The sequence below is a fragment of the Gopherus flavomarginatus genome, chromosome 18 (assembly GCF_025201925.1).
Source record: "Gopherus flavomarginatus isolate rGopFla2 chromosome 18, rGopFla2.mat.asm, whole genome shotgun sequence".
NCBI classification, from domain to species: Eukaryota; Metazoa; Chordata; order Testudines; family Testudinidae; genus Gopherus; species Gopherus flavomarginatus.
Genome location: NC_066634.1, coordinates 18743697 through 18764411, shown reverse-complemented (window position 1 = coordinate 18764411; position 20715 = coordinate 18743697). Strand labels below are relative to the sequence as shown.

The window sequence follows — 20715 nt, the reverse complement described above, 5'->3', positions numbered from 1 at the left end:
GCTGGCCTCAGTGAGGTCGGCCAGGGGCACCTGGGTAAAAATGGGAATGACTCCCCGTCATTCCCTTCTTTAAGCTTTGTCTCCTGGATAAGCAGATGGTGCAATAGGCTTGGTAACCGTCCTCATCATAGCAGCTGGAGGCTGAGCTCCTCTTTCCCCACCCCCCCTTTCATGTCTAATGAGGATTCTGTACTGCCTGGACTATCATAGCAGCTGGAGGCTGCCTCTGCCTCATTTTATCTCACTAAATAGTCAGTGTTTCTTATTCCTGCATTCGTTATTATTTCATCACACAAATGGGGGGACACTGCCACAGTAGCCCAGGAGGGGTGTGGGAGGAGGGAAGCAACGGGTGGGGCTGTTTCAGGGGCACCCTCTCGAATGGCATGCAGCTCATCATTTCTGCAGGATCTCTGGGGCTCTGACCCGGAGCGGCCGTGCTCTCTGGTTCTCTAGTAGACTTGCCTCATATTCTAGGCAGGACTGACTATTTTTAGACAAAACATAATGAAGGGAATAACCTGGGAAGGTCATTCACATTTTTGTCCATGCGCCCCCGGCCAACCTCAACAAAGCCAGGCAGGAGCACCCATGACAGCAGCAGACAGTACAAAAGGACTGGTAACCATCATCGCCAATTTCCAAAGCAGCAGACAGTACAAAAGGACTAGTAATCGACATCGCCAATTTCCAAAACAGCAGACAATGCAATAGGGCTGGTAATCATCTCTGCTACCTTGCAAAGGCAAAATGAATGCTGCTGTGTAGCATTGCAGTACCGCGTCTGTCAGCAGCATTCAGTACACATACGGTGACAGTGACAAAAGGCTAAACGGGCTCCCTGGTTTCCATGCTATGGCATCTGCCAGGGCAATCCAGAGAAAGAGGGCGCTAAATGATTGTCTGCTGTTGCTTTCACGGAGGAAGGATTGAGTGACGACATTTACCCAGAATCACCCGCGACACTGTTTTTGCACCATCATGCATTGGGATCTCAACCCAGAATTCCAATGGGCAGGGGAGACTGCGGGAACTATTGGATAGCTACCCACAATGCAATGCTCCAGAAATCGACGCTAGCCTCGGTACATGGATGCACAGCACTGAATTAATGTGCTTAGTGTGGCCGCGTGCACTCGACTTTACACAATCTGTTTTAAAAAACCGGTTTCTGTAAAATCAGAATTATCCTGTTAGTGTAGACATACCCTAAGACAGTGTTCAGATACAGGGGTCTGGGGGGAAAAAAAAAATCACAAGGCCATTATTTTTCTATTGTGAAACCTCAAGCTGTCTGTCTCTTATTCCACTCTCACGCTTTGGAAAATCTGTTCAGCAAAAATATATTGCATGCTTACATTAGCTACAGAAAGATGTAGGCCTATAATTCCTTCATCTTAACAGCTGGAGTGCAGTCCCATAGTCACACCCAGCAACTCCGTAATGACATGCAACCAAAACTAATTAAATCGAAGCTACAAAGAAGGAGCTCCAGACTTCAGGGATTCCAAACTTCAGCGATTCACAAAGAACTGGAGGTGGAACTTGTACATCCCATAATAGGAAATATTTTGCTTTGAAACCTTTTGAATACAACAGCTCTTGACTGAGGCCACCAGAGCCTGGCTTCCCTTGCCTATAGGCATTATTAGCCCCATTCCACAGATGGCTTTACAAACAGGTAGGTTTCTTGGAGAGTCCTGTGTTCAGTGGATAAAATGTACATCTATGACAGGAGCTCTGGATTCTAATCCCAGTGCTGACACAGGTATCCAATGAGACCTTTGGCAAGAGGCTTAATGCATGTGTAATATGGAGAATACCTGCTGATGGCACACACCTTTACCAAATATTGTTTGCTAACTGAAGCATATTAATAAGGCCAATTGGTGAAAGAGTTCTCAGCAGATGTCGTTAAGGATGCCAAGAATCAGGCCAGGAAATTCAGTCATTTAAGGTTACTTCTACAGCATTAACTCAGAAATAATAAAATAGACTGAGTGTCCAAACTTATGATAGGCACCTCAGCTGATCAGGAAGATAGTAACCAAACATACTACAGGCCTGCACAAAGGCTGAGTTAACATTGAACTGAAAACACTGAATTTTGTATTGACATTTGTTTCTGCTTTTAATTTCACCGATGTTTTCTCTTTTGAAAAGGAGAAAGAGTAAGAGTAAAAGACACAGAAATCTCTAGGAGAGGTGAGGTACCTTAAGGACCCTATCCTGAAAACTGTCAAGCAGCCACAGCTCTTACTAACTTCAACAGGAATTGTGGGCATGTGACATCTCACGATCAGACCCTTCAAGTGAGTTAAGATGCCTTAACTCGGTCTAAGCAGCTTAAGTTGCTCTATGCACTTAGAAAGACATAGGCCACATCTACACTAGCAAGCTTAAAGCCATGCTGCTGTAAGATCGCTCGTGTGGCTGCTCTATGCAGATGGGAGAGAGCTCCCGTCGACATAAAACCACCTAAATGAGCAGCGGTAGCTACGTTGGCGGGAGAGCATCTCTCACTGATAGAAGCACTCGTGTGCACAATGCTTATGCCAGCAAAACTTGTCACTCAGGGGTATGTTTTTTCACACCTCTGAGCGACATAAGTTTTGTCAACATAAGGGGTAGTGTAGACATGGTCTTACACTGCTATCATTCTTTAAAAATGCTTAAACTGCTTTTTAAAAAAAAAAAAAAAAAAAAACTCATTTCAACTCTCAATTTGAGATCAGATTTGGAAATTGTTCAGCCTCCACTACGACTTTCCCTTTGACAGCAGGAGCTGCCCGCTGCTGTATTGGGCAGGGTTCCTCAAAAAAATGCAGAAAGAGTTCCAGCAAGCCAGCCTCTTACTGCCTCTCCGTCAAGGTGTTCCAGCAGCCCTAGGCCATTGTCCTCTTGCTCAAAATCACCTCAAGCTACCTCCTTGCCTGGTGGAAAGAGGAGATGGTACTGCCAGAGACAGAATTTCAGTTTAAGAGGTAGGACTCTTTCTTCCAACCAGCTGGTGCTGCTCAGTTCCTGATTGGGGCTTTTGTGGTTTTACCAAGAAGTAGCGTCTCAGAGATAAGAGCAGCATCAGCTGTCCCTGTGTTCCTAAAGAAAGTGGAGACTGGGGCCCTAACTTGCCATATTCCACCACAAGTTAGAGTTCAAATTAATTTATTCATTGTTTAAAGTCTGAGGATTTACTAGACATTCACTGTCTTTATTAAGATACTACGTTGTGGGGTGGGAGGGAGGAAACAATCACTCTTTAAAAGAAAGGCAAGTAAAAATATTCAGAATGAGAAAGGAATGAAGACTTAGCTTGCTTTGAAAGGGCAAATTTTCCAACCTGGGTTGGAGTGCAACATGGGATCCAATAAGATGTTATGTTTTTGGCTGAGAACATTTAAAATGTAGTTCTCGCTCTGATAAAATTTCTCAGAGAAAAGAAGTACGAAGACTAAGGAGGATCTCCCACCTGAATCTAGGATGTGGTTGTTCCTCAGGTCCAGTATGTGTATGTAACAGTTAAATTTCAGCAGGTTGCCAAGCTGAGCAGAGTCCTGCAATCCATTCAGTTTATTATCGGCTAGATACAGTTCCCGTAGGTTCATGTTCATTTTCAGAGCCGTTGCTAAAAAGCAAAACACAGAGAATTACACTTCAGCTAATGTAACACAGCTGCAGAACAAAAGACCACAGAGAGCAGGGCACCCGTCTGTAGACCCACAAGACACCTTGAAACAGCAAGTAACCAAAGGAGACGTAACTTTAGGTTTCATTCATTATTGCTTTAGGTCTGCATGTTTATCCTTGCTCATTGTGTGCCATACAGAAGGAATTAAGATCAGGCATCATAGGCAGAAAAACGCATGTCCATACAGGCCATTCGTAGTGCCATCAACATCTTATGCAAATTTCTTACTCATATAATATGTCAGCCAGCTGTAGACAAAGTCTCAATATCATAAATTAACTAGGCAGAAAAACCATCAGCAGGACACAAGTATGGTGGTCTAAACACTTTAGATTGACAAAGTCACGGGGCTAACCTGCGTTTGGGAGGCATGACTGTGGAGCTACAGGAAGCTCAGTAGAAGCTGCAGGAGACACAGGCCCAATGTCTCCAGGGGTGTGTGTTGGTGGGATGGGGAGAGGCACTGCATAATCCTGAGAGAGGGGAATACATCCACTACCAGGACCTTTGTAGAGAGCAATGCTAGCAGTGCAATGAGTCCTGAGCAGTCCTTGCTCTCCTCAACTACCAGGGCTGCTATTGCACGCAACCTTGCACAATGTGAGGCACAGTGTGCTGGCTCCTTGCCACCAGAACAACGGTAGGCTACAATCTTGCTCTGAATCGACAATGACACTTCTGCCAGCACTAGGGGGACTTGCTAGTCAGCAGCAGTATCACAGCAGATCAGAGGAGATAAAACTTCAATTTTCCATTAAATTCTGCATTTCACACCAAGATCACAACCGCCCTGTTAACCAGAATGCTAGACCTAGAGTATTAACTTCAGCCTTGGAACGTGCAGCCCAGGTGAGAATCTCTCTCAAGTGTCCCTGACAGACATAAGAACATGGTGCAAAGGGTTGCACATAGCAGGGCAGTTACACTAATAGCCTATTAACTGCAAAGCCATCTTTTGCTTACCTGTCTGCAATGTGCCTCTACCTGGGATCTGATGTGACCACAAAGATGCCTAACTCCAGCCTAGCAGTGATTCACTACCAACCAGCTCCCAGTGGGGCCTTATCCCCGCCCAGAACACTGAAAGGGCCTGACCTTAAAACCTTTGAAACCCAGGAAATGGCTCACACGACACCCCACCTAACCTTAACTCTGCCCTCCTTTCTTTGTTCTCCTAAGGGAATCCTCAGTGCTGTATCCCTCCCTAAGACTTGGGGCCAGCAGAAAGGGTGAGGGAGATTGGAGAAAGCGGCTAAGTTTTAAAAATGTTAATGGATTTCAAGGCCAGAAGGGACATTGTGAGCCTGCAGTCTGACATCCTGCATAGCACAGGCCAGCGAACAGGAATCTTTGAGCTCTGCAGCTCCAAGCCCCCTGAGATGGCAGGACAAGCTCTGGCAACCTGCTGCACTGCTCCCTGATCGATATAGCACAGGGAGGAGTGGGGGAGCATGACAATAAGAGCAAGGATTTGGAATTGTGTTGAACACATAGAAAAGGGCAGATTCTTTAAGGGAGAGACAAGGTTCTACTATATGCCCAGTGCCTATGGCAATCTCCATGGGGGGCAGGTGTGGTAGTGGTCTGGGGTAGGAGGCATTCCTTTAACTCCACATTTCCTGAGGGTCAGACGCTTAAGTTTAGCACCCTCCCACACACGCACTTTCTGGAAGGGTATGCGGCAGGGATGGGCAGCCTGAACTCTGCAGTTTTTGGCCGAGTTTCCCTGGTTTACGAACAGTCACAGAACCCGCAAGTTCCAGTGCCCAGCACTCCCTCCACATTGGCCCTGGCTCCTTTGCTACACTTACTCCAACTACCAAAGGATCTGGCCGCAGATTAATCCCTTCCCCGCATCACCGCCCCAGCTCAGAGAATTGCCCTCTTCCTGCCTCATCCTCCCACCCCAGCCCTCCTGCCCATGAAGGAGTCAGCAGTACTGGGGAGTCCCACAGGTTGGGGAGCTGAGAAGAGGCTTCAGGGACTGACATGGAGTCAGTGGGGCATTTGGTGAAGCAGACAAATGGGGTCACAATGTGCTGCAGCTTCTCAAGTTGTGAGAAGCTGCAGCACATTGTGAATCATGAAATCAGATCTCCCCCCTTAAACCTAGCTATTGCAGGGGAGGAGTAGAACTGGGGGCACCCCAGCTGGGGGCTTCTACTATGCCTGGGGCTGCAGCTGCTAGTCCTGGCAGGGCTGGGGAGGGACAGGAGTTCTTCTTGCCCCAGCACAGCCATTCTTGGGCAGACGGGTGGAGAGGGAAACAGACCCAGTTCTGCATATCTCCCTCAGTTTTTGACCCCTCTACAACAGCTTTGCAGCCCTCCTCATAAGCCCCTTTTAGGTTGGGACCCTTCAGTTATAACACCTTGAAATTTAAGATGAAAACATCTGAAACTGTGAAATTGACTAATTTTTAAATGCTATGGCCATTAAATTGACCAGAATAGACTGTGAATTTAGTGGGACCCTACATATGACCTCTGTGAGGCAGAAGCCGTTGAAGCAGCAGAGCTCCAGCTTACATTCTGCAAGCTGCCCCAGGCCCGTCAGCCCATCCCGGAGGAACAAGAGCAGGGAGAAATAGCGGGGAAAGAGAACTCCTGGTAACAGCAGCAAAAGGAGCTGGCAGCTGTGGGGAGCAGCAGCAGCAGGACTGGAACTAGCAGTTACCCTCCCCTGAGGTTTGCATCTAGCCTAGAGTGGAACTGCCAGCCCTGATCCAGCATTTCTTGCCATCCATGCCCTTTGCTAGTGAGGCTCCTCTAGGAAAGGGAAAGTGAGGGGGCTTTTAGGGAGGAGGCTCCCTCACAGCTGACGCTGCATGCCCCCGCCCCAGGGCTCCTAGCTCCAATCTACCAACACACTCTCCAATGGTACGTCCAGACTACCCGCCCTATCAGTGGGTAGCGATCCATTTATCAGGGATCGATATATTGCATCTCATCTAGATGCGATATATCGATCCCCGAACACGCTCCCCGTCAACTCCGGAACGCCACCGGAGCGATCAGCGGTAGCAGAGTCGACAGGGGAGCCGCGGACATCGATCCCACACGAGGACCAGAGGTAAATTGATCTAAGATACTTCGACTTCAGCTACGCTATTCACGTAGCTGAAGTTGCGTACCTTAGATCGACACCCCCCCCCCACACACACACACAGTGTAGACCAGCCCCAAAACTAGCCCTGCAGGGTCTCCCTAAAGGCTCTTCTCCTTTCCGAACTGTCCAGCTCCAGCAAAGAAGCGGCTCTCTGATGACGATCCCTTATTTATCTAAGGGATCACTGAAAATCATTTTCAAAAAACAAGTTTTCCCATCTTTAAGAGAGAACTGGGCTTTCGGAAAATGAAGATTTTTGAGGATCTTTTATACAAATAAGGGACTGTCAAAGGGCCGCTTTATGAGAGCTAGGCAGCTCCAACCAAGAAGAGCCTTGTGGGATCTAGATGAGCCCCCTATTCCTGAGGGTGGGTGTCTGTCAGAGTCTTGGTAGATAGAAGTGCAGAGACAGGCACACCCTTGTATATCTGAATGGGTCTTTCCACCAGTTTAAAAAGGAGAGAACTTCTTCTGGGACCTTGATCAGCATGTCCATGTGGTATCTTCTAGGTATATATACACACTGGATTTCAAATCACCCTTGCAGATGACCTCTTGCATGCGTGTGACATGAGTGCATGAGGTCATGGGTCCTAGAAATCTCAGACATGCACTGGTGATTCTGGGTGAGCTTAGTTGCTCTACTTCAGTGTGTGGTAGACCCTGCCCACACAAGCTTCGAGTCTGATTGGCCCCAGTCGATAGTATGAGATAAGGGCCTCTGCTACGGGTAATGAGCGAAGGCCAATGGCAACTCAGCTGACAAGGGTGAAGTTCCAATGGCGATGAAGGTGGATGAGCTACAGCTGTGGATGCATAGGCCGTATAGGGCAGAAGGGGAGCTAGATCTTCATAATGGTCATCCACCCCCACAGAAACCAATGGCATCTGACAGAGAAGTTCCTGGGAAGGGGAACTGGTATCCCTAAAAATAAAAAACTCCTCTACATCTCCCCAATCCCAAGGAGGCAGAGCAGGGCAAGGAAGGGAAAAAAGCAACCAGCCACAACAGACCTCAACAATAGCACCAGGGTTAAAACCTCTGCTATTACTGACTCCAGGAGGAGAGGCATGTTCTGCATGCATAGGACAGAAGCGACCCAAACCCCACTTGTGAATGCACAGCCACAATGATCAAACCAGCCTTCAGAGGCACGTTCTGTGTCGCCAGGTGGAATGTGTTAACACTGAATGACACAGGGTACAAGCTCTTGTCAAAGAACTCAGCCGCTAGAAGACTAATTGCTGGCACCACAGAAAAGCAACATGCCCTCCCCTCCCCACACACATTTTGGTGGTCCACACTAAACTCAAGGTGTAGCACTTGTGTGCTACATGTTTGCCAATAAACAATTTAATAAAAAAGAACCCCATCTTTCCATGCTTACTCTATGCTCAGCTCCAGCATCATTATGAACACTTTTCTGTTGGTGCATAAGCCACGACGACAGCTGATGCATTACCTGGGCAACAGGATGCATTCTATCACCAACCAGTAGCAAAAATCCAGTGCTTGTGCTTGGAGATTTTAATGCCATGACAGGCGGTGACTGAAGTAGGTATGAAACTATAATAGGTCCCTTTGGTTTGGGTTCACCAAACGAATACATCACTTGGCTTCTGACACTGTGTGTCACTAAGGGATTGTCTGTTACGGACTCCTGGTTTAGGCACCTTAACAACCATCGCTGGACCTGGATTTCAAATAATGGACGTCATGAAAGAAACCGATCACATCACTGTCGGATATCGTTCTTTGGCAACACAGAAACACTAGCAAACTTAGACCACAGATTAGTTGTCACTCAGTCTCTCTCTGCATATTTCACCTCCTCGCAAGCCAGACATCTACCAACAGTACAATGTCCATTGTCTATCAGAGGAGCCTCTTGATGCCATAAAATATACACAGCCCTTTGAGGATAACATATGTAACCTTGATATCCTCTTAGATGCTGTGGAGATTGCCCGGAGTGTATACGTAATGCTACATCATATGCCACCATTGAATAACTGGCTTCAGACATTCGTGCCTTTTAACATCCCCCATTATGAAACTAGATGGCTCTCCCTGCTCAACAATGGATGAGGTCCTGGACAGATGGAAAACATTACAAAAGTGTGCTGAACTGCGCACCTGCTGATGACTGTCTAAAGCTACATGACCTGACAAACTGCACAGCTGCAAACTCAGCAACAACACTGATCCGCCATCACTCGCGGACATTTGAAAGACCAAACAAAAGTTACAGAATGGACATGCTGCTGGGCCAGAAGGTATTCCGACCCAGTTGCTGAAAGGTGCCTTGGAACCAGTAAGCATCGGCCTACATCAATTCTTCTTAAGTGTGGGCATCAGGCCAAGTACCTGCAGAACTGAAAGACGGCATCGGAGCGTACCAGGGCACAAGATTTCTCCTTGAGCGAGGCAACTACAGTCCGATCTCATTATCATCAGTCCCTGAAAAGGTCTTTGCTTATGTTCTTGGTAGAAGGCAGCCACTCCGTATCAGAGATTACTGTCTACAGCAATCATGTTCAACTAGTTGACAATGGACACTGTTCTTACCCTTTGGCTTCTAGATGAGCTGCACTGAAAATTTAACCACTCATTTCATGTGACATATATCATCATCACATTAGATTTTGATTTGGTCAACAGGTCAGCACGTTGGCTTGCACTGAGAGAGGTTTCAATTCTAGATGTTCTGCTAAACCTGGTGTATGATCTTCAGAACAATAGTGGAGCAAGAGTGCACACTGGTTCATGGCTTTGGTTGCATTTGTACACAACCCCAGGTGTGCGGCAACGATGAATTCTCACCCCAGCATTATTCTGTTGAGCTGCTGACTGAATACTAGTACTTGCTACTCCACATGTCAGAATCAAGGATGATCACGAAGGGTTTGCTGACCAGGCCTATGCTAACAACATTCTCTTGTTTGTTGAGAAGTCAGAGAATTTCAGTCCCACCCACCAACATCTCCAAGACAACATCCACAATGTGGGATTGAATGTCTCATGGCAGAAGATCATGGTCCAGAAATTCAGAACTGGGCCACCAAAACTCCCCAGTGCAGTGAGTGCTGTAGAGAGTGCTGATGAGTTCAAGCAGTCACAGCAAACTGGACATTCTTCAATTACTAGGTCCTGCTGTCTTCCGCATAAAGTCTATGTCTCACTTGTGGATGCAAGAACTTGTTTGTGTTGACACAAAAAGCTCAGGATCTAGCAAACCTGTGTATTGCCTGTATTGCCACAGATGTCAGAAACCTGGACCCCTAACACTGGCAGACTTGGAGCAGCTGGAGGCATTCCATAAATGCTGTCAATGCCAAATCCTGAACATAATGTGGTTTGACTTAGTGCAAAATATCTTAACCTAACAGAGGTCTAGCCTCCCTTCAATCCATGATTATATTCAAAAGCAGCATGGCATTCTCTTTGACCATTTCACCAAGATGGACAAAAACTCTTCGGCACACTGTGCTCTCAAATTCTCCATCCACACTCAAAAGGGGTGTATGTTGTGACTTGACCTGGCACCGCCTACAGGGCAACCCCAAAGATTCATAGATTTGTAGGACTGAGCCAGATCTGGGAACTTCACTACACGTTGCCTTGTGCATCACCATGGTCACTAGCCAGCGCAACAGTCCTCAGTAGGCTGTCCATGTCTGATGATGATGAAGTTGGTTGAAAACAGCTATTACCTATTGGTGAAAATCCTTGAGGCTGTAAGAAAGACAAAAGGTCAGGACTCCGTATTGGCAGTAGGATGCTCCTGCCAGGAATCAGAGGTATTTCCTGTGGGCTGAATGGATTGATAGCTCTTCACCTCCTAATGCTGATTTCCACTACAAACTATGGTCATTATGAGCACTGTATCAGATGCACCAGCACAGCTTATAGCAAGGGTGGGCAATCAGAGGTCTCTTTGCCATGAAAGATGACGACTTCCCCTGCTGCTCCTTTGGCCATTTGTCTATACACTGAGACTCTGTCCCAGTTTAGACAGTCATATTTTGAGAGGGGAGCGTGATAGGAAGGCCAGCCTTAACTGGAGGTTAGCCTATAAATACATCTTGTGGCCGAAGAAGTCCTGAACTGCTGTCACCATAGAAGAAACTGATGCTCAATGTGAATAAAAAATAGATATATATTTGAATTCCTTAGCAGGGACTTGGTACCTCCCATCTACTCTTTATCCCGTGACCTGGATGGATGTAGGTGGATGCCAGACAGCTTTTTCAGCCTTTAGTAGGCCTTTATTAATGGGGATGGCAAGCCTCCCTGGTGTAGAAGGATGTAGAATGTCCAAGAGTTTGTGATGCTTCTCTTGAACCACTTCCAGGGCTATGTCTAAGGCTTCCAACACACATCTCATCAAGTCCTGGAATACCTTAAAGCCATCAGTGAAGGCAGACACAGATGGAGTGTCAGACTTGTCAGGGAACAGTGAAAATATCACAGCAGGGAATGGTTGCTCTTCCCTTGGAGCTGATGTTCTTATCTTTCCTCCTGCCTTTCAAGTACCTGTGGCTGTACCAACCGGCTTATCTGAGAAGGCTTAACGTGTCTCTTTGAAGAGGGTGATCTAGCCCAAGAGTTAATGAAGTAGGCTACTTGAAGTACAGCTGTATTTTAATTTTACATGCCAGCAATCTGGTTCTATTTTAGTTTAGGTGTACCCTGTATGGGCGTCTCCTTCCCCCCAAAGGTTCCCAATAAATCTAAAACCCTCCTCCCTACACCACTGTCTCATCCATGCATTTAGACCTCACAGTTCTGCCTGTCTAAGTGGCCCTGTGCGTGGAGCTGAATGCATTTCAGAGAAAGCTGACGTGGAGGTCCTGTACTAACTACACTATCTAAATATTCTATACAAGGCTAGGTAAAATCACAGTATATGCCAAACAAGCAGACACAGCAGGGGTTTCATCTCACTGCCATGGGTGGTAAGAAGTAACTGAGGGAAAGTTGGGGCTACTCTGCCCTTTTTACTCTTGGGTAGGATGTGTGACTGCACAGCCAGCGGACACTGTTGACCAAAATAATTGGTTCTCACATGCATGGGGAACATATGCACCAACAGTGGAACAAGTTTGGACAATCATTTGAAGTAGAATAGTTTGTCCTCTCTTTTCAAGGCATTAAAAACAAAGAAGTTATCCAGGTAAATAAAAGGTGTTTGGATGCAAAGAAGAGATAACCACATGTGATTACTCCAGGAAACAGACCATGCCTTGTGAACAAGATTCTCCAGGTTATTCACCTAGTAGCATGAGCGGGCGCCCAGAAAGGCCGGCGTTCTCCAAGTGTAACACTACCAGGGTGCTGCTGATGCGCAGAGCCCGAGCAACAAATGGCGCCGAGTGATCCAGCAGAGGAGTGTTCCGAGCATCCAGGTACTGCAGACAGTTAGTCTGGAAAAGGAAGGCAGAGGGGTGAGATGACAAACAAAACAGAACAAAAACATGTAGCCATTGCACACTTTCAAAGCACATTTAAGTTCAACTCAAGCCAGCTGGGCACAGCCTCTGCATATACTTTGCCTGATCTGCCCTTAGAGCACTTTACAAACATTATTGACGTCCCTAGGAAAAATAGTTAGGTAACATATCATGGTTTTAAAGATAAGAAAAAACTAAGGCACGGAGGCGTAATATCTTGCTCAAGATCATATCAGGAATCCGTGACAGAAAAGGGAATAGCACACCAATCTCCCTGCTTTAAGACCTGTGCCTTAACCATAAGACCATCTTATTTTTTCATCCATGAAACAGAATTTGGGTATTTATGTATATCTCAGCAACAAACATGTTAATCCAACTACTAGCGACTGTCCAACCAGCTGAAAAAAAACCAAAACATCCAGCATTCCAGAATCCAGCCTGACAATAACAAATACAAAATATAGGAATGATAGTTTCCCCTCTAGTCAGTAACACTTAATACTTCAAACAATAGTGGATTGCCTGCAAGTGCCGCATTTTGCAATTCAGTCGATTGTGGACAGTGCCTTTTCACTGCTTCAGAGGAAATGCCTTGGAAATATAAAGGGAAGTGATGGAGTTTGCTGAAGTGAAGAGGCCAGAATGGCTCTCCAGATTTTCAAAGTAAATAAGTGATTTCAGACATCCCTGCTTCTTTTGTTAATTCCCCAGAGAACAACTAGGATGCATCTTCTAGGAATTAGCCATTTTTCCTTTTAGGCTAGTTTGTATTTTAGCTGTCACCTGCTCCTCTTCCAGCTGGCAGGGAAAAGCATCTGTGAGACCTCAATGGTTTGGGACCCAGTTACTCAAGAAACATGTTCCATCCACCCAATGTTCCATTACAGCAACTAAGATAAGCTGGGCACTTTAGCATGGGCTCCTAGGATAAAAATCTAGTACTGGTAGCAGGACATTTCAGTCAATGGCTCTTGCTCATGGAATTCACCTCCTCTGGTGGCCTTCGGGGCACTTTGTAAGCTGCTGGTTAGGCAAGGTTTGTGGTGAGAAGAGACACACCAAAAAAAAAAATGTTGACATTGGGCTACCATAGCAATAATGATCCATCTGCAGTACTGATTGTAACGGTCTGTTTTTAAATACAGAAAAACCTGATCATCACGGGAACAGATTACATAGAAAGATCTTTACAAATAAGTAAAAAGGAAATTCTCAGGTAAGAAATAAAATGATACCAATCTTTGAATATCCATCTCCAGCCATCATACCACATCCTGCCAGTCTGGAGAAAAAGAACAAACCTTTTCAGATTGGGATGGGGCTAAGGACTCTATTTGGATTGAGCAGATTTGTCTAGAACACCTCAACCGGGAATCTTCAGAGCAGCCTGATGAGGTGCTGTGCCCAGAGCTGGTAGCAGGCCATTTTCAGTCAATGGCTCTGAGAGAAGGAACTCTGTGCATGAGCCCAGCAGCCAGAGGAACTTCATCAAGATTGGTTGATGACCATATGGATATGGCCATCTGAAGAACAGTGGAAACAACCTTTACATACATTCATCTGAAGGAAAATACCCTGCAACAGCTCACGTCTGCAACTACAGTGAGCAGTCTTCACTGGGGAAAGGGGACTTGTTCCCAGCTGAAGACTACAGGAATGAGATGTTAACTGCTGTACAGCAGTTAGTCTACTCATCCAAATAAGCCTGTATGAGGTATTCCAAAACGAGGGTAAATGCGACTCCTTTGCTGTCTCCAAGCAGCCACTTGAACTAATAAATCCTTTAGAGATACTCTACAAGGTAAGTAGGCCCAAAGGTAGTGCTTAGTCTGAAAAACAGAGGCTGTAGTATGAAAATTGGAGAAAGTTTCCTGTAATATTCTTGAATAATATGGAGACACTCCTTTCACTGGGCCTACAGTCATTATACAGTGGCTGAGGAAAATGAACACAATTTCTTTTTCAGATTATCCACCATGACCCTCAAGTCTTTTTCAGAGTCACTGCTTTCCAAAGTAGAGTCCCTCATGTTGTAAGTGTGACCTACATTCTTGGTTCCTAGATTTGCAGCCTTGCATTTAGCTCTATTAATATACATATTTGCTTGCACCCAGCTTATCAAGTGATCCAAATCACTCTGTTTCAGCAACCTGTCCTTCTCAGTATTTACCACTCCCCTACACTTGTGTCATTGTAAACTTTTATCAGTAAGGATGCCAGTTTGTCACGGAGGTCACAGAAGTCACTTTCCATGACCTCTGCAGCGGCCGGTGTGCCTAGCCCAGGGGCCACCTGAGCAGCTCACGCAGTCCTTGGGCCAGCAGCATTGGCTGCCGCTGGGGAAGTCTCAGGCCCCCCAAAATAGGGTCAAGATGATGATTACCTGTTTATAATTATATTTTGAGAATTCTGAGTTAGCCAGATTTTAATCCACGTAATGTGTGCCGTGTTAATTTTGAATTGTTCTGTTTTTTCATCAAAATGTTATGCGCTACCAACACAAATGCCTTACAGATGTCTATTACATCAATACTGTTACCATTATCAATCAAACTTGAAATCTCATAAGAGAATTTGACAAAAATCTATTTTCAATAAACTCATGTTTAGGTCAGAAAATACAGAGAAAAAGTGAGAACTGCCAAAAGCCAAGCAGAGTTGGATCTTGCAAAGGAAATTAGAAACGAGCAATAAGAGGTTCTTTAGCCATATAAATAAAAAGAAAATAAGGAAAGAAGAACCGGGACCATTATTCAGGAGGATGGGGTAAAGATTAAAGATAATGCAGGTACGACCCAACACCTAAATGGTTACTTTGCCTCAGTTTTTAAATCAGGGTAATGAGGAGCTTGGGGTCAGTGGCAGGGTGGCTACTGAGAACAAGGCTCTGGAAGGAGAAATTCCCACATTCAAGGTAGAAACCAAATTCAAATAGTTTAATAGGACCAAACTGGACAGCCCAGATGACCTCCATCTAAGAATATTAAAGGCACTGGCACATGAAATTGCCACCCCGGTAGCAAGAGTTTTTATTGAAACTGCAAACTTGGGGGTTCATAACCTATGACAGGAGAATTGCAAATATCATACCTACCTATATGTAAGAAAAGAGATTGATCTGAGAAACTACAGGGCCATTAGTTTGACCTCAATTGTATGCAGGGTCTTAAAACAAATTCTGAAAGAAAGAGTAGTTAAGGACAGAAGTAAACAGTAACTGGGATAAAATACAGCATGGTTTTACAAAAGGCAGATGGTCTGGCACTAATCTGATCTTTCTTTTGAGAAGATAACTGATTTTCTAGACAAAGGAAATGCAGTAGATCTAATCTACTTGAATTTCAGTAAAGCATTTGATACAGTTCCTCTCAGAAAATTATTAGTTACATTGGAGAAGATAGGTATTAATATGAGAATCAGAAGGCCGGTAAGGAACTGGTTAAAGGGGAGACAAAAACAGATCATGCAGAAAAGTGAACTGTTAAACTGGAGTGAAATATCAGAAGGGTAGCCATGTTAGTCTGGATCTGTGAAAGCAGCAAAGAGTCCTATGGCACCTTATAGACTAACAGACGCATAGGAGCATGAGCTTCCGTGGGTGAATACCCACTTCGTCGGATGCATGTAGTGGAAATTTCCAGGGGCAGGTGTGTATATATATAAGCAAGAAGCAGGCTAGAGATAACGAAGTTAGTTCAATCAGGGAGGATGAGGCCCTCTTCTAGCAGTTGAGGTGTGAAAACCAAGGGAGGAGAAACTGGTTTTGTAGTTGGCAAGCCATTCACAGTCTTTGTTTAATCCTGAGCTGATGGTGTCAAATTTGCAGATGAACTGAAGCTCAGCAGTTTCTCTTTGAAGTCTAGTCCTGAAGTTTTTTGCTGCAGGATGGCTACCTTTAAATCTGTTATTGTGTGTCCACGGAGATTGAAGTGTTCTCCTACAGGTTTTTGTATATTGCCATTCCTAATATCTGATTTGTGTCCGTTTATCCTTTTCTGTAGCGACTGTCCAGTTTGGCCGATGTACATAGAGGGGCATTGCTGGCATATGATGGCGTATATTACATTGGTGAACGTGCAGGTGAATGAACCGGTGATGGTATGGCTGATCTGGTTAGGTCCTGTGATGGTGTCGCTGGTGTAGATATGTGGGCAGAGTTGGCATTGAGGTTTGTTGCATGGATTGGTTCCTGAGTTAGAGTTACTATAGTGCAGGGTGCAGTTACTGGCGAGAATGCGCTTCAGGTTGGCAGGTTGTCTGTGGGCGAGGACTGGCCTGCCACCCAAGGACTGAAACTGTGGAGTCATTGTCCAGAATGGGTTGTAGATCCCTGATGATGCGTTGGAGGGGTTTTAGCTGGGGACTGTATGTGATGGCCAGTGGAGTTCTGTTGGTTTCTTTCTTGGGTTTGTCTTGCAATAGGAGGCTTCCAGGTAAACGTCTGGCTCTGTTGATCTGTTTCCTTATTTCCTCGTGCAGGTATTATAGTTTTGAGAATGCTTGGTGAAGATTTTGTAGGTGTTGGTCTCTGTTTGAGGGGTTGGAGCAGATGCAGTTGTAGCTCAGTGCTTGGCTGTAGACAATGGATCGTGTGGTGTGCCCGGAATGGAAGCTGGAGGCATGAAGGTAGGCATAGCGGTTGGTAGGTTTTCGGTACAGGGTGGTGTTAATGTGACCATCTCTTATTTGCACCATGGTGTCTAGGAAGTGGACCTCCCGTGTAGATTGGTCCAGGCTGAGGATGATGGTGGGGTGGAAGCTGTTGAAATTGTGGTGGAATTTTTCCAGAGAGTCTCCTTCCCATGGGTCCAGATGATGAAGATGTCATCAATGTAGCGTAGGTAGAGAAGGGGCGTGTGACGAACTGGGAATGTTCTTAATGTTTCTCTGAATACTGTGTTGGTGCCTCAGTGTCCCCATGGCAGTTCTTAAGTATCTGGCAGAGCAAAGGGACAGTGCACCTAAATGCCTGACCCTCTGTCTCCTAGCAACTGATGGCCTGGGCCCCTCCTCTGCAAAGGTGCCAGCTGAAAGTGTTGGGTCTAAACTTTTGGTGAACTTTGGGGAGCCAAAACACACCCAGACTGGCCGTCTCTGCATAATCCTTTCTAAACCCTTTATCGAACAAAGCACTGACCTGCAAACTACTCATGACACCCCCTTTATTAAGTAGCCATTAGCCTTTATCTCTATGCATTTACTTGTTAAACTTGCTTTTCCTGTAAAATATTGATTGATTATGCATGACCATTATCTTTTGTTAATCACTTTGTTTACTTCTGTGTATAAATATTAATGCTCACCCCTAATAAAGGGGCCACACTTAATCTAAAGCTTTGAGAGCTAAGGATAGTGTGAGCCCGTTAATCAACGCATTGGTGTCTGGTCTCTGACAGAATTGTGTGCCCCATACCAACTCCGCACGAACTCGGGTGCTGGAGAGGTGAGTGAGGACTTGCTTTATTACTTAACAATTTGGGGGCTCGTCCGGGATTCCTTCTGGTGCGGTACCTCTGTCCAGTGGTCAGACCACTCATATATGAATTGGCAAGGCGCCACAGGAGATTTCTCCCAGCCAATTCAATATTGAGGGGTCGTGTACTGGACAGCAGGGTAAACGCCAGTTGGAGGGCTCCTGTCAGACACCATGGGTCAAGGGACTAGCGTGCCTCTTGAGAGTCCGTTGGGGATTGTAAATAAGTTATGGAACAAAGGGAAACTCCCAGTACAGACAGGAATGTCTAGGAAGAAGTTGTACACACTATGTGTAAGGAATTGGACTGGGTATACCGCGGTATTGGCCGACCCGGAGATGAGGTGGCCTTCGTATGGCTCTTTCGAACAGGCTGCCTTAAGAGGAGTAAGGAGCCAGATCGAAAAAGACCATCCGGGACAGTTATGTTACTGGTTTTGTTGGGACACAGCAGCAGAGCTGTGGAAATCTTTAAAAATTATGGCAGTCAGGTACTCTCCCGAGAGTGAACCCCCTCCAGGTTATTTCGATGAAGGGTGTAGACCACGGTGTGTTTTGACTCGTCAGCTGGTCCCCTCTGCACCTGCCCCTATTCCTCCGCAGGGGAACTCTCTCCTTGTAGCAGAGGGGAATCTGCAGGATACCAGATTGAAATTTCTGCAGAAGAATGAGGAGGAAATGGAGGGGCAAACCTCGGGAGGAGTGGTTACTAGGCTAATGTCCAAGCAGGTACGGCAGGGTGCATGCCCCCCCCCTGAGGATAGCCCAGAGGATGTCCCCGTCAAATCTCTTGCGAGTAATAAAAGTATAGTTAGAGAGATGCCTTTACAGGTGCACGATCAACCTTATATGGGCAATGATGGACGGTTACAACATGCTAATATTGTGGAATATAAAGGATGGCTAGAATGGGACTTAAAAAAGTGGGGACAGTTGTCAGGGTCTTTTGGGGAAAATCCCCGAAAGATCATAGAACTTCTAAAAAGATTGTTTTTAAGTTATAATCCTACTTATACGGATGTGGATCAGTTGTTAAGTAGAGTTTTGACCGGAGAGGAACGTAGTAGATTGTGGATGGCAGAAAGGACATGGGGAGATAGCAATGCAGCTAATCATACTTGGATGGATAGGCGGGATCTGGCCGCTGGCTGGAATCCCCTAGACTGGACTCAGCCAAGGCTGACTCAGCTGCGAACAGATCGAGAGCGATTGTTAGAGAGACTCAAGAAAATGGCTCGCCGCTCGCCTAATCAGGCTAAGTTCATGCAGATTCGGCAGGAATCTGATGAGCCGCCCAGAAAGTTCTGGTCGAGGCTATTAAAGGGGGCCCGAATGTTCACTCAGATGGATCCTGAGAGAGAAGCAGACCACCCTACTCTTATTTCATTTTTTGTGAATCAGTCGGTGCCCCCTGTAAGGGATTACTTCTTAAAGTTTCGCCCTGGTTGGGGAGGTGAGTCAGTCACTTCAGTGTTGGACGTAGCTAATTTTGCCTGGGAGAAAGAAAGGGAAAGTAGTAAAAAGAAAGAGAAAAAGGAAGAATATAAGCTGATGGCTTTAGCTTTTCACGGCGGTGTTCAAGGCAAAGGCCGTGGCCGTGGCAGGGGATTCCAGGGTGCTCGGGAAAGAGGGTCCTGGCGACCCCAGCCATCAGGAAATTGTTTTCAGTGCGAACAGCCCGGTCACTTTAAACGTGAATGCCCCTGGGGACGCCCAGAGGGTCCGGTTGCATCCGCAGATGCTTACACAAGTAAGGAATACACCCCTGCACCACCAGCTCAGCCCATTCCCCAGGCCTGGATCAACTACGGGAAACAGCAGCAGCCGCAGCAAACTCAGCCTCCTCAATGACGGTACCCCGGGGGCGAAGGCAAACAATGTGATGGTCTTATTTCCTTAATGTCTTTAGCCGGCTCCTTTCTCACTTTCTCCCCTCCCAGCAAAGAGCCTCGTTTAACCCTTTCAGTCCAGGGACTGCCTGTCTCTTTCCTCATTGATACTGGGGCTACTTTCTCTCTTTTAAATCATGCCCCCTCTCCCTGGCTATCCTCTGAGGTTAAAACTGCGACTGGGGTGGAGGGCAACCCACAGTCTCTGGAACTCACTTTGCCTTTGAATGTTGTTTATGCTGATAAATGTTTTCCTCACCGTTTTCTTTTTTCCCCAGCTTGTCCGATCCCTTTGATGGGCCGGGATTTACTCTGTAAGCTTGAGGCTACTTTAACCTGCACTCCTGAAGGGGTAGGATTATTGATGACAGTGTTAGAAGATTCGGCCCCTACTCAGGGTAATTGGGAAACACCCCCCTCTCTCTCCCCTGACCTCACTGACTTGCCTTCAACCCTCTGGGGAATTTCTAACACTGATGTTGGCCTGCTCCTTTCGGCAGAGCCCGTAAGGATTCAGGTGAAGCCTTCCTTAACCCCCCCGTCAGTCCCTCAATACCCCCTGTCGCTGGAAGCCCGGGAGGGCATCCGCCCCATTATCGAGGGATTCATTGCACAAAAGCTAGTCCGCCCTCAGCGCACTCCCTGTAACACCCCTATACTGCCTGTCAAAAAGCCTCCTAAAAAGGACGGAGACCCTGTTCGTTGGCGCTTTGTACAGGATCTACGAGTTGTTAATCAGTATGTGGTCCCTCTTCATGCAGTAGTTCCTGACCCAGCTACTATCATCAGCCAAATCCCCTGGGATGCTGAGTGGTTCACTGTTATTGACTTAAAATCAGCTTTTTTCAGCATTCCTGTGCACCCAGACTCTCAGTATCTCTTTGGTTTCACCTGGGAGGGACAAAGTTATGTCTGGCAACGACTTCCTCAAGGCTACAGAGACAGCCCCACGATTTTCAGCCAGTGCCTCCGCCACGACTTGGAAGGTTTCACCAGTCCGCAGGGATCCACACTGGTCCTATACGTAGATGACATCCTATTAGGTAATCGCGAAGAAGCTGCCCTCCGCATCGATGGTAAGGCACTTTTATTATACCTAC

At 46.2% G+C, this 20715-nt stretch overlaps 1 protein-coding gene across 1 annotated transcript in view; it reads right to left on the bottom strand.

Moving 5' to 3' along the window:
* The window catches only part of PPP1R37 (protein phosphatase 1 regulatory subunit 37), a 158503-nt gene that overhangs the window by 42740 nt on the left and 95048 nt on the right, over positions 1–20715 (bottom strand). The window contains exons 6-7 of the mRNA XM_050927774.1: positions 12073–12223; positions 3470–3625 (exon numbers count right to left, since the gene is read on the bottom strand). Of these exons, the coding sequence (XP_050783731.1) occupies positions 3470–3625; positions 12073–12223 (307 nt within the window). The remainder of the gene's footprint in view (positions 1–3469; positions 3626–12072; positions 12224–20715) is intronic.